This window comes from Drosophila subpulchrella, chromosome X (genome assembly GCF_014743375.2).
Source record: "Drosophila subpulchrella strain 33 F10 #4 breed RU33 chromosome X, RU_Dsub_v1.1 Primary Assembly, whole genome shotgun sequence".
Classification (NCBI taxonomy): domain Eukaryota; kingdom Metazoa; phylum Arthropoda; class Insecta; order Diptera; family Drosophilidae; genus Drosophila; species Drosophila subpulchrella.
In genome coordinates, this window is record NC_050613.1 from 9,530,201 (window position 1) to 9,546,918 (window position 16,718).

At 38.8% G+C, this 16,718-nt stretch overlaps 1 protein-coding gene across 2 annotated transcripts in view; it reads left to right on the forward strand.

Moving 5' to 3' along the window:
- The first annotated feature begins 2,909 nt into the window (after nucleotides 1–2,909).
- Nucleotides 2,910–16,718, forward strand: part of LOC119557131 — a 29,801-nt gene continuing 15,992 nt past the window's right edge. For both annotated transcript variants that reach the window (XM_037869715.1, XM_037869716.1), the window contains exon 1: nucleotides 2,910–3,544. In XM_037869715.1, the coding sequence (XP_037725643.1) occupies nucleotides 3,451–3,544 (94 nt within the window). In that variant the 5' untranslated portion in view covers nucleotides 2,910–3,450. The remainder of the gene's footprint in view (nucleotides 3,545–16,718) is intronic.

Below are 16,718 nucleotides of genomic sequence, written 5' to 3' on the forward strand. Positions count from 1 at the left end.
AAGAAAAATAATAGACCTTTACCTAAACGAATTTTAAATAATTTTCAGCACAAGTTATCTTGCTCGTTAGCCATAAATTAGTATTTCTTTTTCTAAAAGTAAGTTGAGGGTAAAAAACATGAAGCAGTATATTAAAAATACCCTTCCATAAATTCTTAATAATCAATAACAAATGATTAAATTCAATAGAAAATATTCATTTTACTAAAATTTTAAAGAAATTTACAGAAAATGTATTTTAATAAACTTATAAAATACTATAAAACTATTTTTCGGATAAAACTATTCGTAAACATTTTAGAATTCGTAAATTTTAACTAAGAATCGTAATATTATTTGAATGTTTGAAATATTATTTATGTTACTATCCTAGTAAAATCCTAAAAAAATAATACAATTACTAAATTGTACGATTTGATATGGTTTATCTCAGTGCATTTACTGGTTGTACTTGCTGCTGCCTGGTCAAGTAAGCGGAACAATGGGCGGCTGAGGAGCCGAAGACGGGGCCTCAAGACCAAGCCCATCAGCCATCGAGCATCCACTCCACATCCCAGGTGCACCACTGCCACCGCCAGGCAGCCACTTGCACCAGCGATTTTCTAATTAAATGTTGCCACAAGCCAACTGCCTGTTTTGATTTTGATGTTGGCTAACCGGAGGGAAAAGAGAGATGTTTGGCAAGATCGAACATGGATCAATCCGTGAACTCGACGCTTTGACATGGCCGAAAAATTTCAGCTAACCCCCAGGGCAATCAATGCGACACAAACCCCAGCTTCTTCTTCGTTGAGGGGAAAATGAGGCAATGAAACGCGGTTGGAAAAGTTCGGCAATGTGCAAAAATGGATTAGTCGTGGCTTAAAAAACAATCAAAGGTGAATTATAAATATAATCTAGCTATCATTCCTAAAGAGATATATTTTTATTAGACTTTTAATTGAATCATCGTAATTCTTTAATCAACTCTCTTATTTAAGTACTGTTAATATCCATGTATTTATTTAGCCTGACTGAAATTTATTAAAATATAAATCTAAGCTATATATGTTTTTTGATTTATGTGTTCTATATGATCCACACATCTAAATAAATGTATGTATCTATCTATTGAAACTTTACTTATGTAATATATTGTATAAACTAACCACTACATAGTCTAACTCTTAAAAATAAACATTTGTTTTTATCTCTACAATGTACTATATCTTCTCCACCTTCTCTTCATCTATTCTAACTTACCACTACATAGTCTAACTATTTGATATACCTATTTGTTTTTATCTTTACAATGTACCACATCTTCTCCACCTTCTCTTTATCTATTCTATCCACTCTATCTGTTCCATATAGCGCCACACCAATCGCTTTCTGCCCGGAGCACCCTGCCAGTGGTCACGCCAGTGGACTTCTCCAGTTTCCAGGTCCAGATCGTGTGGAATGCTCGACTGCACTTTGCTCGCAACCCAATTCGGTGTCACATGCTCAGCCGCCCCACCGCTCCTCGATTGATCTGCGATTTGCGATCTTGGCCAGCTCACGATGATCATTATTAGCCTAAGTCTGGAGCGTTTTGCATTTGGCCCACATGTGTCACACACATAAAGAGAGTGCCAAGTGTGCGTTGGCCGGACATTAAGAAATGGGGGGGAAGAAGAAGAAAAACTGGGATGCTGCAGTGCATCCATGAATCTGGATTTTCTGCTCGCTGCTCCAATTTCCTGACCATTTGGCTTACTTTCCGCCGGTTCGTGCGGCATGCAAATGCGGCATTGTGCAACGTTGGATGTCCAGTGTTCGGTTTTCAACAAAGTCTGTTCTCCGTTGAATGTGCACGTCCAGTTCCAGGTCCACAGCGCCAGCAGGTTACCAAGACCAGATCCATCGAGGAATTCTTCTAAATTGGTCCATTCACTCACACACAAGCGCGTGGAAATGGAGGAAGAAAGAACGCTGCACTGCGGCAAAATGTCACCACAAATCTGTACCTAGACAATAAAAATACTGAAATTTTTTCTCAAATTTAAAATAATATCTATCTATAAATAACTCGCCATTTTAGTCACAATTATTACTTGCTAGAAGGGCCAGATAACTATGAATATATATTTTTTTAATATTTTATTTTTAGATATTTGGAGATGTAGATTCTAATGACTATTTAACTAATAAATAACTCAAGGGTTTTTAAAAACATAAAGTTCCTTTAAAAAGAAACTAAAAAAATAATAAATATTTTCGTAGCTTTAAGCCATTATAGGAAGTTTGCTAACCGTCAGATTTAACATAGTTTTCTTAAAATACGATTTTACATACATACATACATATATTTTCATAAAGTCATATTAAAATAAAAGGCTTAGCTAATTTTGGTTTTTTAAAAAATTCGTAAGTCGGTTTTTGGCAATTTGAAAAATATAAACTATATAAATAACCTCCTTTCTGTGTAAAATATTGCTTAGAATATTTTTCTAGTCAACATTCAAAATAGATCTATATAAATGTTTTTAAATTCTAATTTTATTGTATAATCTTATCTTTACCAATTCCTTATTGGCCCCAAAAAGTGGGGAATAGATAAACGGAGAGCTATGGTCTTTGATTTTTCTTGGTGCTCCGTTACAGTTGCATAACCTGTATTAGTTGTTATTACCGTTTTGGAGATGATGGCCCGAGAACCGATTGGCTTGGCCATTGATCAGCGGGCCCTGAATTCTTGGCTGACATAGTGTGGGGCGAGGGGGGCTTAAGCAGTTGGCACTTGCCAAAAGCGCAGCAAGTGCTCACGCATGCAACTGCTTAGACGTCGACTGCGGCAGCGACGCCGACTGCGGCAGAGACAGGTAAAACCAGGTAGCTTACAAGACGCATGCGCGTCGTCTCCAACTTTCAGTTGCTTTCGAGCTGCACAAGGCGACGGTTTAGGTTTTTGGCTCTTACTGCGTGAAAAAAGAGAGAGAGACTGTCTCCGTAGAGAGACCAAAAACAGAGAGAGAGAGAGAGCGCGAAAAGTGAAAGACCGAGAAACCAGCGAAGAATTCTTCGTGCGCGATCGCCGACTTGAAATAACTTCAGTTGCCCTGCAGAATTCCCAGCGATCGGTTCATGCAGCGGATTATCGCGTGTCGCGAATCTTCATAAATATTTTCATATATTTTTTTTAAGTTCGGTGCTCTCGTGCAGTGTGATCATAATTTTTTTTTTGGGTCTATCGAGTATCGAACCCCCACTTCCTGGCATGTCGTGGCAGCAATTGAAACTATACGAAACTCGTGCCAAGTGCTAAAATCCCAAGGAAGTTCACAAGTGTGCAAAAGCAGATTGCTAATTCCAGCGAAAAACCAAAAAATAAACCCAATCAAAAATAAGAAAAAAATTAATAAGAAAATTAAGTAAAATATATACTAAAAAATAAACGGACGGTCAGCAGGTGTGAGCGAGAGAGCAACAATGCAACGCACGCAGCCGTCGCTGCCTCTGCCGCTGCCTCTGCTGGCGGTGGCGTTGGCGTCGGCGCTGGCTTTTGCGCAGGCGCAGAATATAGGTGAGTGTGTCAAGCGAAAGACGAAAAGCAGAAAGAAGTGCTGCGAAAGGTGCCAGAACGGCCGGCGGATACCCTGCTCCCCGAGGGGATATAGGTTTCCGGGGAAGATCCCCTCGGGAATGGTGGAAAAATCTTCTTTAAAGAGGTGATCTTCGGGAGCTGGTTTTTGCCGAAAACATTCCCAAGAAAACACATCTTTAAAAACTTTAATGGGTTCTATAAGATAGGATTTCATCTCGAAGGGGATATGGGTTTCCGGGGAAGATCCCTTCGGGAATGATGGGAAAGTCTTCTTTAAAGACATTGTCTTCGGGAGCTGGTTTTTGCCGATAAAAAAAATTATTCCCTTAAAAACACATCTTCAAAAACTTTGATGGGTTGAAGATTGAGGATTTCTTCTCGCATTTAAATTTAAAATTCATAATATACATATATATATATTTTTAAATGCATTTAACAAGATCACAAAAGATACTAAAAAAATTCAAAATTAAAATAAACAAAAGACTTAACAATCTTTTCTTGTAAATACCAAAATATCATTTTAGCAGATCCTCAAAGGAAAACCAATGCGTTTGCATTTGGCTTATAATATTTTGAAAATACAAAAAACATACATATATATGTAGATTTATAATAACTTCTTGAGTCTGATCTTATACAAAGAATCTTATAAGATAGAATTGTTCCCAAAAGATTGCTAGTTTAGTTTTATATTTATGTTCCTTTTGAGGTGTTTCAAGGCAACACATTTTAGCCGGCACATTTAGAGAGCCCTGCATTAAGAAAACACCTTCGGAAATCGCATTTAACTGCAGCCTTGACATGTGGGAACTTTTAGGGCGGTTAGTTTTAGCGCAAGCTCATTTGCATAAATTATGAAAGCTTAATTAGCTTGGGGTTAACTTTTAAATCAGTCAGAAAATCTTCCGACCCAAAGACAATGCATTCAACAGTGAGATCCAACTGAAAGGCATTTAATTTATTTATATTGCCATCAAATGGCAGGAACCCAAAACCGAACACATTTCTAAGCTTTAGGAATATAAATCACCAGATTATTAAGCTTCCAAACAAGATATAGTATATAGTAGCCCCATTCTATAGGGTATTGGAATAAACCGCACCAACGGCACTCGGAGCCAAAGCAAACAAATTTTCTCTCGTTCTCGTTTGTTGTGGATCCCACTTGTTGCTGTCGCTCTGCTTCTTCCTCCACATCTTTCTCCGCCGCCTGTTGTTGCCCATTTTCATCACCCATTTTTTTATATATCTCATGTGTGTGCGGCGCACCTTAAAAAAAAAACAGCCGATTCTCTTCTTCTGCTTCATTTTTTCACATTTAATTTTTTATTTTGTTTTTGCATACATTTTTTTTTTCGTCTGATTGTGGCTTTTTTTTTTTTGATTTCCGGTTCTGGTTCGAAACAAAAGCAGCGTTTTATAATTTGTATTATTTTTAATTCGGCTGCCTTTGCATTTTTCCCACGTTAATAAACGGGCGTCCAGGCTGTCGGCCAACTGGACTGTTGGCCATATTCCAGTTCCAGTTCCACTCCCAGTCGACTTTTGGGTTCCAGTTTTTTAGCAGCGAGTCAAGTGCTCTCTGCCGCCGGTTAATTGTTTCGTGGGATATGCGCCCAGGGGGCGGGGAGGGGGCGTGCCACTCGGGCATTTGCCAGGAAACGGATGTTTGTTTGGGTCAGCAAACAATCGGCGACGACCGCAGCCAGGCAAACCCAAATGTGGCACACCAAAGACTTGGGCAACAAACTGGCCGCTTGCACGTGGCAAGTGCACTGGTCGAAAAAACACTGCTACTAGATTGAATTATGCTATAAAATGGGTTAGTGTGCATTGCGAATTTTAATAATCTAAAGATTTAATCAAAAGACTTGGGCAACAAACTAGCCGCTTGCACGTGGCAAGTGCACTGGGCGAAAAAGAGTGATTCTAGTTGGCATTAACATATTTCAAATGCCTTAAAATGGTTTAGAATACACTGCATGTTTCAATAATCGATTAAATATTCACATTAAATTGTACAATCTAAATACTTGGGCAACATACTATTTTCAAATCAAAAGACTTAGGCAACAAACTTTTTTTTAAATCAAAAGACTTAGGCAAACAAACTTTTTTGCATTAAATCAAAAGACTTAGGCAGCAAACTTTTTTCTTAATATCAAAAACTAAGGCAACAAACTAAAAGCTACAAAAGCAAAATAATTTTATCATCTTGATATAAGAAAGAAATTTTTACATTTGCTATAAGAAATGTATCAAATCATATATGGCTACTAACCTTAAAATTTCCTCTTTCCAACCTCATTTCTCGCTGCCTATCACTCGCACACCAAGGTATCAATACTTTTTTCTGGGTCAAAGAAGAAAAACACCTGTCACCATTACTTGTATTCAATTACCTGCAACATATCGATTTACAGCAAAGAACCCAAATTGTAATAACAAGAAAAGGGGCAGGCAGGCATAAAGGCAGAAACTTTTACTCATGACTTTTACCGCTTGCAGCAGAGGAAAATCTTGTAAATTAACTTAAATTAATCACAGACAAAGGCAGAACATACAGAAACTGAAATTAAAAGAAAATTTATGATCTGCGGCAGAGCCATTCCACAATAAAAGCGACAACAAATGCAGCTGGTTGTCGGGAGAGAAAGAAAGAAAAAACAACTAAAAAAGCAAGACAAGGCGCAGAGATCTGTACAAATCTGTAATGTTGGGAAAGTTGTATATATATGTATATACATATCTGCGGCTTTCCTTCGCAGTCGTATTGTTGACAAAAAGAAAAGTAAAAGTGCCAGGCAAAGATGGCGAATCGCTGGCTGGGATGATCGAGCACATGCCCAACATCTAATGGCCAAAACGTAATATGATGAGGAATGGATGGCTTGGATGGGCATGAAGATGGGTGTGGGGATGGGGATGGGGATGGGGATGGGCATGCATGACCACCAGCTCATCATAATCATCATCAGCGGCAGATGCGGAAGCTCGCAGGCCGCTTAATTGCAATGCGAAACTCCGAAAGAAAAGATACTCGTACTCCGACTCGTGGTCGTACCTTTTGCAACTGCCTGGCGGATACCTGAAACGATACCTCTTGGCATCTGCCGATTGCTGCACAATGAACCGCAGCAATTTGTTTGTTTGAAAGGGTGGTGCACGCATGCCTGCCTCCTTTTGGCATTTTTTTCTTGCTGCGGTTGCGGTCGACGTTTTTTACATAAGACCTGGGCTTTTGCCACAAGGAAGTAGGAAGTTTTTGACTCGAGAAACAAGCACTGTGCGTGGGACAGGCAGCCAGACCTTTACAGTACCCAGTTTTCACTTTCAACTCCCTGTTACAATATTAATAATAATAATAATGATGTTATTCATGCGGGCGACACTGCCTGCCAAATACTTAGTTTCAAAAGTCCAACTTGAGCATGTTCGACTTCACCTATTTACGCAATGTTTTCGGCTTTGTTTTTATATTTTTTAGGGTTTTTTTATGTTTGTATTTTTTGATTTTTCTCGGCACGTAGGTGGGCTGCGCGTGGGGGGTGGAGTGCTTTTTGGGGGCTGGGCATTGCGCAAAGCTGTCAATGGCCTTGCCAGGTACTCATGCACTCGATATGTAAATCATCGCCATGAGTGACGAGCATCCCAAGCAAGTCGCGGCAATGGCAACCAATTGAACAAGAAACTGAATTCATTTAAGCCACATTTTTACTGGAAAATGTTGAACAAATGTCTCGAAAATTCCACAAGAAACTTGATATGTTAACTCCTTTACTCACAGTTTTATCCAACATTTTATTTATAAATAATATTACATTTTTTTTTAAAACTAGTTCTTAATTTTTCAATTATTTTTTATCTTTTTAAAATATATCGATTTATATAAATATTTGATTTTTATATAAAATACCGATTTAAAATTTAGGCAAGACAAATAACCATTTATATTAATGTTGAACTAATTTTCAAAAAATATTAAATGATTATTTCCAGATTTCGTTTTTTGAGATTTCTTGGAGATTTCCCGTTTTTTTTAACCCTTCGTTTAAAGGCTTTAAAATTTTTTTAATATAGGTAATACAGCTTGTATATTAGCCTTGGTAGAAATTTCAAAGACCTCTTACCTAGAATGATCTTAAATGGTTTAAATTGTTTCCATAACTGAAAGTTATTATAACTTAAAACTCGTTTTTTTAAGTTAGAAAAAATTTGTCAGAATAAATATGGCTCAGAGCTTTATCTTTCCTTCCTATTATATTATTTTCTCACAATAAATACCGATACATGCGAAATCTTACACCTAGTCTGGTTTAATGAGATGTCTCTGCCCCAATGATTTCATGCCGAAAGCTGTTGAGGAATTGACGAGTCGAAGGAGTGTCTTTGTCATTATCCAAACTGATCTGATCTCATCGCAACTCATCCCCAGACAGGCCATAGATCTTCGGGCTCAAGTTGTCGTTACTTTTGATTGTCATTCGACTGCGGATTGCGGCATAAATTTCAATCAGTTTCGATGCCATTCGTCTGATTTTCTGGCGGATGGTGGGCTGGGCATCGCCCCGCCGCGATTCTCAGGCATGAGCGGTGTGGCAGTATCTTTTTAATTGCCATAAACATAAATGGCATACTGCAGTTAAATATTTTTCATATATAGTATCTTGATCGCCCCGCGACAACTGCACCCGTGGTCCGTGGGCAACTTTCGCGTTTTGTTTGCTGGCTGAGATGGTCGTGTGTGAAATTTTAATGTCGCAGTGAAATGCTCGAAAAGTGAAACTAACGTCTAATAAATAAATGAAATTGTTTGCTATTAGCAGCGCATTTAAATGCCACCAAGAAAGCCGCCGCGAAAGAGAAACATGTTGAATAAAAAAAAAAAAAAAAGGAAAAGAGCTGGGGAAAAATGTTGGACAGAATTTATGCGCGTTTGTTTTTTTTTCCTTTACTTTTCCCCTCGTATATATATGCTTTTTTAATTTAATTAATTGTAATATATGTACAAGTGCAATTGTGCCGTTGTGGCCACTGCAAATTGGCCACCAGCGTGATTCACGACCCGCTCGACAGACAACCAACCACCGATCCAATGCCAGTGCAAAGGCAAACAATTGAAATTGTTATTAATAATTGCTTTGTTAATAACTTTAAACGCCGCTCGCAGTGGAGTTGCCGTTGTGCGTTTCGTCACTGGCCCAAAAAGACGGTTGCAAATTGCCATCAAACGCAAAACTATGAAAACGATCGTGAAATAGCGACTCGAGAGTGATTGATAATTTGGCACAGCTGTCGTTAATTATCGATCGATTGCACTGATCGAGGTCTCGAGTGTGAAAAGTTAACCAAGGTGTAGCTAAACGATTTCATGAGTGACTACTGTTTTTTTGTATTTTTTTTATTAATTGGAATTCATATTTTAATGGGAGAAATTAAAAGCAATATAATTGTATCTAATGTGGCCCAACTTCATAGATAAACTGTACAGAATTTCAAAATACTTAATACTTTTTATTGTATGTACTTGCCACTAGATATTTATCATGAATCTTACAAGATATATTAGTAAAGATAATGTTATACCAGATTATGTGAGGGAATATTATTTTAGTTGCTAAATATATGGATTCATATAAAATTAAAGAGTTTTAAATGTTATTTGTACTTTATATTTTTAGATATATTACAGAAGCATTTTCCTAGTCACTTGTTATTTATCATGGATCTCACTAGATTTTTTTAAATAGCAAGTGTTATACCGGATTATATTTAGATATAAAAGTTTCTTAACTTTTTAGATACCTACATTATATAACATTTAAATATTAAAAATGTTATTTGTAATTTTTATTCATATTTTTTTCAAATAGTTATGAAATGAGTTACTTTTCACCTTTATTTTTATCGATGCCTGTGAATCATGATGAGCCGCCAGGCACTGAATTTGTTTCTGCATTTTCCCTAAGCCTTTTTAATACTTTAGCCATAACGATAACACTTGTAATAACAATGGCCATAACAATAACCATAGATTATGATGGGGCCGGCTACCTAATTGCGGACATCGGACATGGATGTGGACGTGGATGTGGATGTGGATGGGGCAGGCAACGCATGGAAATTGCAATTTGCTTAGCTCAGTTGTACTTTATGGTCGCTGGTGTTGCTGGTAGATGGTGTTGCTGCTGCAGTTGCTTTTGTTCCGCTTGCCCGCTGAATGGAGAGGCGATGGCGCCATCTTCATCATCACGATGATGATGGTGCCGATGATGAGGGGCAGGTTCAATGACTGCCTCTCCGCTTCTCTGGGCAATCGGAAGTGCAGCATTGGCACAGGCTCAGGCCCAGGATGAGTTGGCAGTTTTGCAGCTGTGGCCAATCAATAAGAGAGCAGCAGTTGCAGCAGTTGCAGCAGCAACATTAGCAACAGTTATGTCTTGTGGCAAGCTGCTACACCTGATCCCAGATCCCGAGGTTCCCCCATCTCGATCCCAATCTTTTGATGTCGTAACTGCCCGCAACTAGCGGTAAAACTATTCAAATCGAATTCCAACAGTTAAAGCAAGAAAATATCGATTTTATTATCAACACCGCAGCGGCGGCGGCCACAAAAATGTGTAAAGTGAAATTATTTATGACAAATCTGCGGTCTCCTTCTTATTTTTTTTTTGGTATTTCTATGTTCCCAGCTTTTTCCCTTCGGACCGGCTTTAATTTCCCTTCTTAATGGGGCCAAGCTTTGATTTGTGGCTGCCCATTTGCATAGAAGAGTTGACAAAAGTCCAAGAAGTACCAGGGAAAGGCCCAGAAAAATATATAAAAACCGAAATTGAAGAAGAACAGCCAACAAATTCACGGCTTTGTGTGCCCCTTTCTTATGCAAATTGCCCTGTAAACTGTTGTTTTTTATTCTATTTCCATTTCCATTACCATTTCTTTTTTAACTACTGCCTGCATTGGTGTTGGTGCTTGGAAGCGGTCTGACCATAAGGTTAGCCCCAGCGCTTGTCCACTTTTGGTGGCAGGCCCAAAACCAAAACCAAAACTAAAAAACACAAAACAACAAAAAAGGCACATAAAACCAAAGTGGGGGCAATCTTCGCACAGCATTGAGAATGTTCACAGCCAAAGCAAATTAGGCACAAAACCAAAAGCCGATGCAAAAGCCGCAGAAATTAGCAACTGCAATGAGAACGTATCTGAGATGTACAGTGGGCGCCGGCTAAGTGCCAGCGCTTGCCATTTCGCCCCACTGCAATCACTCACTGTGAAGGCTTGACTGTGGCACGAGCTGGAAAGAGGCGATGTTGCTGCTGTGCCTGCGATGTTGCTGCTGTGCATGTGATGTTGCTGCTGCTGCTGCTGCTGCTGCAGGTGTTTTGCAGCTGCCGAGCACACACAGACACACACCAGCTGGCATTCTATCTTAAACTGCATTTGGGCCGAAGTGACCCAGTTTGCAAGGCAGCACAGTGAAACAAGTTCGGGCGAACATTAGCAATCTCAAGAGGAAATAATATTCAAAGGGTACACCTTAATTTTTCATCATCATATCTAAACGAGAAAAGGTATTAGTCACGAGACTACTAAAATTTTTATTAACAAATATTTTTATTAACTTAGTTCGAGTGTTGTTTTTGCAATGCAGAATATGCCCTAATTTTGTCGGATCATGTCTTTTTGGGATTCTTAATTTTTGTGTAATACTTCTTTTAATTTGTTAAGCTTGAATGTATTTTTTACATACCTAGGAACTGCGTCTTAATAAATAAAATGTTATTTAACAAATAGATTGATTGTGTTCTCTGTCGATAATAACACTTTTATTATTCTTTTTGCAAGGTCTTTACAAAAAGTTACCTAAAAATAACTTATAAGATCTGAAAAGATTAGCATTTGTATATTTATAATATATCCCATTTATAAAAAGACTTACAAATCAATTAAGAAAAAAAAGATCCGTTGACAATCAAAATGATGTAACTGCTGTATGTTCTTATTCAAAAAATATTTACCTACTAAAAATTAATTTAAATTCAATAAAAAAAGTAAAGTACCTAAATAAAATAATTATGTTCTATTATTATTTAATACCAAGTAAAAAAGAAGAACTATTTTAATTGCTATAATTTGAATGACATTTTTAAAAATTGTTTGTGACTTGCCATTTTATAAGTATTTATTTTTCAAATTAACATACTTACAAGTTCTAGAAATTCGTGATAAATAAGTACCTATAAAAATAGGGTAGGCTGTCATTACCTATAATCGCCTAGAGAAGAAGATGTTATTTTTTTCTGTGTGTTCAGAGAGAAGGACAACGGCAACTGGGCTGATGATGTTGCTTTTACGCTTGCACATTGATTTGCTGGCCGGTGCTTGGAATGCGGTCAACTGGCAAACGGCAAAGACGGCTTACAGCTTCCAGATTCTAGCAGCTAGCAGCTAGCATCTAGACTCCGGAGTCTAGAGTCTAGAGTCCAGCATTCAGTATTCAGCATCGTCGGTCAATGTCGTCGATCGTCTTTTTGGCTTGCGCCGATGGTCCGCTGACGATTGCCGTTGCTTGGCCTTGCTTTAGAAGCGGCAATCAAGCGTTTCCTTAGCGGCAAAAGTGCCGCAAAATCATATCGAACCTGTTATAAAGCTTCGAGTTAGACCCACCGATCCACCGAACCACCGCACCACTGAACCACCGAGGGGGTGGGGGTGTCGCCGGGTGAAAGATGCTGCCAACGGAATGGAGTGGTATATGGAATATGCTGGATGCTGTCATTGTCGACTTCGTGGAGAGGGGCGAAGACTGCCAGCGGCAATTCTTCTGGTTCTGCTGTTGTTCTTCTTGTTGTTTTACGTAACTGTTTACGCTTGAAATTTATTGTTGCTGTGCGTACCGTTACATAAAAGAGTGGTACACCAAAAGGGGGCAGGTGGGGGGAAGCCATCGTGGGCATGTTTATTTAATACGCTTAGCAGCTCTTAGCCAGCCAACTAGCTCACAGACGTTCTTTGATGTCTCATTTAATGCGCATGATGGGCAATTTTTATGCGCAATTAATTCCAAAAGGCAAGAACGAGCGGCTGGCGAGGAATAGCAAAAGCCAAGGGCAGTCGCCCGGCCAGAAGCACTCAAAAAAAAAGAATGTACTTTAATATTTTATTTTTGCAATGTTGGGTTTCAGGGTATTTAGGAATTAATAGGATCATTAAAAGAAAATGTTTATTTTTTTCTTCTTTTAATATTGATAAAAAGTACATACTTATTGAAATAAGACAGATAAGAGTTAGAAAATCAAATACATTTTCAAATCACCAAATTAATCACAAATAAAATCAAATACATTTGGACTGGATATCATATATTGCAGTGTTTTATTTTCAATTGTTAAAAAAAAATAAGCAAATATATAAAAATAGCGATATTATAGGTTTATTTTCCACAGTGTATTGGCAAAGGTGACAAAACTGGGCTAAGCTAATTTTAAAACTCCCGCCTAAATAGCCTACGTCATTTTTAATTAGTCAAAATTAGGGAGCACATTAATTAGCTGCTTTTCGCTCAGTGTGGGCGCATTGATACCCAAGAGAGATCCCCTGGCGGAAGTTCAAATCAAAAGACTTAGGCAACGAACTTGCAGCTTGCACAAGTTTCGTCTGGCCAGGCGCATCCGCCAACAAAAGCAACAATGGCCACATTGCGCAAACCGAGTCACTTGCGAAACCTTTTCGATGTTCTCCGACTCAGTGTTTTTGCTTGTGTGCGATTTTAACGAGGTTCTACTAATTTGGCTTACCAAAAAATAGAAAAAAAAAATAGAAAAAAAGCGGAAAAAAACACAGCACCAAAAAGCCAAGTTAACTGGGTCAAGAGACGAGCGTCGAAATGGAGAAGAGGCTGCGTGAGAGCGAGCTCCATTCCAGCGCCAATTTATGTAAATCCAAAACCAATCAGCGGTCAAAACTCCCCAGCCCCCCTCCCCTCTTCACCCAAGAAGATCATCATCTTCATCATCATTATATTATGGCCATTATGAGGGGAGGGGGGGACTAACGGTTCGAGCCGCTTTCCGACCAAAAACTCCCGCCGTTTGGGTGAATGGAAATTTCTTTTCCTTCAGTTTGTTTTCCATTTTTTTTTTTAGCCGTTGTAGGGAAAACCGGGGCTATCGCAATTGGGTCATCGGGTGCGGATTGCGGTGGCAGCACTTGCACTTTCCGCCCAAAAAAACACGGCAAGATATTAACATCGAGATCACCAGATGCGGCATAATCGACGAAGCGTAGGCGCCTGGCAATCAGCGCATGACGTCCCAGAACTGCACTCACTGCAGAAAACCTTTAACCGGATTTTGGATTTTGGATCTAAGATCTTTCTTTTTTTTCCCCACTGCGAGCCAAGACTAATTAGCGTTTGGCTCGAGAGAGTCGTCTCCGTTCCCCAATGAGCTGACCAAATAAAAAAAGCGCTGAAACAATGTGGATAGTACCGGCCACTCCCCGAGGCACAAAACAAAAGGTACCTCCAGGTGTGGACTTGCATTTAAAATGAAATTAGCCGACATACGCAAATTGCAGGTTGCCGAGTGCAGTGCGGAATGTGGTAAATGGTATATGGTATATGGTATATGGCAAAAGAAGAATGGAGCATGCATGTTGGGCCTGGGATCGAGCCGTAAGTGGGGGTCACCACTAGTACCCTCCTTTGGGAGCCACTTTCTACGCAGCGATTGCAGTTGAAGTTGAACTTCAGCTTAAGCTGGACTTTAAGCCGTTGAATCGCCTTGATTGAGGTTCACACTCGAGCGGAAATGGTGGACCATTCACACTTTCCACTCTGGTTGGGTACTATTTAATTGCATATAAATAGGATTAGATATGTTTGTAATCACAGATTTATTGATCAACCATATAAATCAAAGCCTTTTCTTCAGTCCAAAAGAAATTGATACATATATTGCAAATCTTAATCAATATTTATTTTAAAAATGCGTCAAATACACAGTATTATAATATATGATAAAGAAAACACCCTATCGCAAATACTATAATATGTTTACCATTCAAATAGTGGCCTTTATTTTGATTACTAAATATTAAAAGAAAATAAAACACCTTATTATAATTATTTTTCCACAAGTAAGATTTAATTTAAATTAATAAACAATATTTATGATCCTATTTTTTCAGTCTCCAAAATCCTTTTCAAAATACAAATGTATATTTACCACCCAAATAATGGCCTTTAATTTTGATAACTAATTGTTATAAAAAATTAAACAAACTTAAACTATTTTTTTCTCAAGCAATATTTTATTTAAAATTTATTTGAAGCTTTCCATTTTTATAATCATAATTTTTCTACTTCCATTTTAAATGGGAAAGATATCTTCTTTTCTCAGACCGCAGAAACCCCAAATTAATTCCCGCTTTCGTTTTTTTTTAATATGTTTTTTTCCCTGCTGCCACTGCTATTCAATCATTTTTCTTTACATTCAATTCTCTCTTAATTTGTTTTATGTTTTTTTTTTTTGGTGAACTGTGCAAACAATTTCGATTTTGGTGCTACACTTTTCCCCGCGCGAAAAAAGCATAAGCAAAGGTAAAGGCAATCAAAGAAAAGGCGTTGATGGGTAATTTGTTACAACTGCAACAACGGACCATGTCCGAAACTAGTTGGAGTTATAACGGTTATTATGCTTATAATGACTATTAGATGATTTTGATCCGCGCCAAGAGGCGCACACTGAATAATCCGACTTCCATAATGCTGGATGTTTGGCCGCTGGCAAAGTTGCTGTGCAGTTGTGTAGTTGCTTGTTGTACAAATTGCTGCTGTTGTTTTGTCAATGGTAGCGTGTTTTTTCTATATATTTATATTTTTCCATTTTTTTATTCATTATTGTGTTGTATGTGTTGTACGGGGCATGGGTATCACTTTCACTAAGTTCGCGCACATAGAAAGCAAATGAAAGCAAAGCAAACGGCAATGGCAGCAAGTTGCTGTCTGCCTTAGCATTTTGGGGTATTAGCTCCCACTCGGGCTATAAAAGACAGACACACACAAAAAAAAAGAAGATATACAGCCCAGAAAAGCCAAAGTACAGATCCCAAAAAAAAGAAACAAAGATGGTATGGCTCCGAACTCGGGGCACCACATTGTCATGCATGGACGACTGGGCAACCTTTGGGTTTCGCGGGTTTCTCGGGTTCCATGGGCTTTGACGCACAGCGTGGGAGTCGTCATTAAATGTGGGGCCCTCTTCCTCCCCCAGGTAACTATTAAATCTAACCGAAACTGAAACCGAAACCGAAACTGAACCGAAATTGAAAATGCCTCGTGAACTTGATTTCTTAATTTGCGTTTGCCCCGCATGACAAATGACTCGCCTAAAGTTGCCTTTTGTTAATTTCAATTTGCCCGAACTAATTTGATTTGTGTGTGTGTGTTTCTCTACAGCGGGGGGTGTTATTTTCTACCAAGTCAATTGGAGTGGCTAAAAGCGTTTGGATGAGTTGGCCGAGAAGAAACCGTTATGATGAAATTGCACTGGCATTGGCATCGGCATCGGCATCGGCATCGGGGAATTGCAATTGGAATCGAGATTGTATAAGAAGCTGCCGCAGCAATTGGCTGCAATGTGTAGCAACAACTGGGCAAGACGTGTTTTTTTTTTTTGTGTTTTCAGCTGCAGCTGCTTGGAAAGTTGCACTGCACTGCTGTTGCCTGTTGGTCAAATGATGTTGCAGTTATTCGACCATTTATGGCATGCCTCGCCGCCTGACTGACTGCCTTTTTAACCGGCCCCTCAACGCGATTATTATGCAAAGTCGCACTTGGCCAAAGAACAATTTCAGCGCTCAGCCAAGGGGATGAATCAACTCATGACATTGGATGGTTGGATGGCTGGCTATCCAGATAGCTGGATAGTCCGATAATCTGAGCCTGGGAACTGCTCAATTGAATAACTAATCATACAACAGCAGCAACACATTTGATTATTGCACACGGCTGGCTCGCATTTTTGCATAGATACACTCGTACAAGCGGCAGCTACAACTAAATTGATGGCTGTTTTTTATTTCGCTTTTTTTCCGTGTTGTTGTGGCCATTTTCTCACGCTTTGCATTGCAGCAGCAGCAGCAGCAG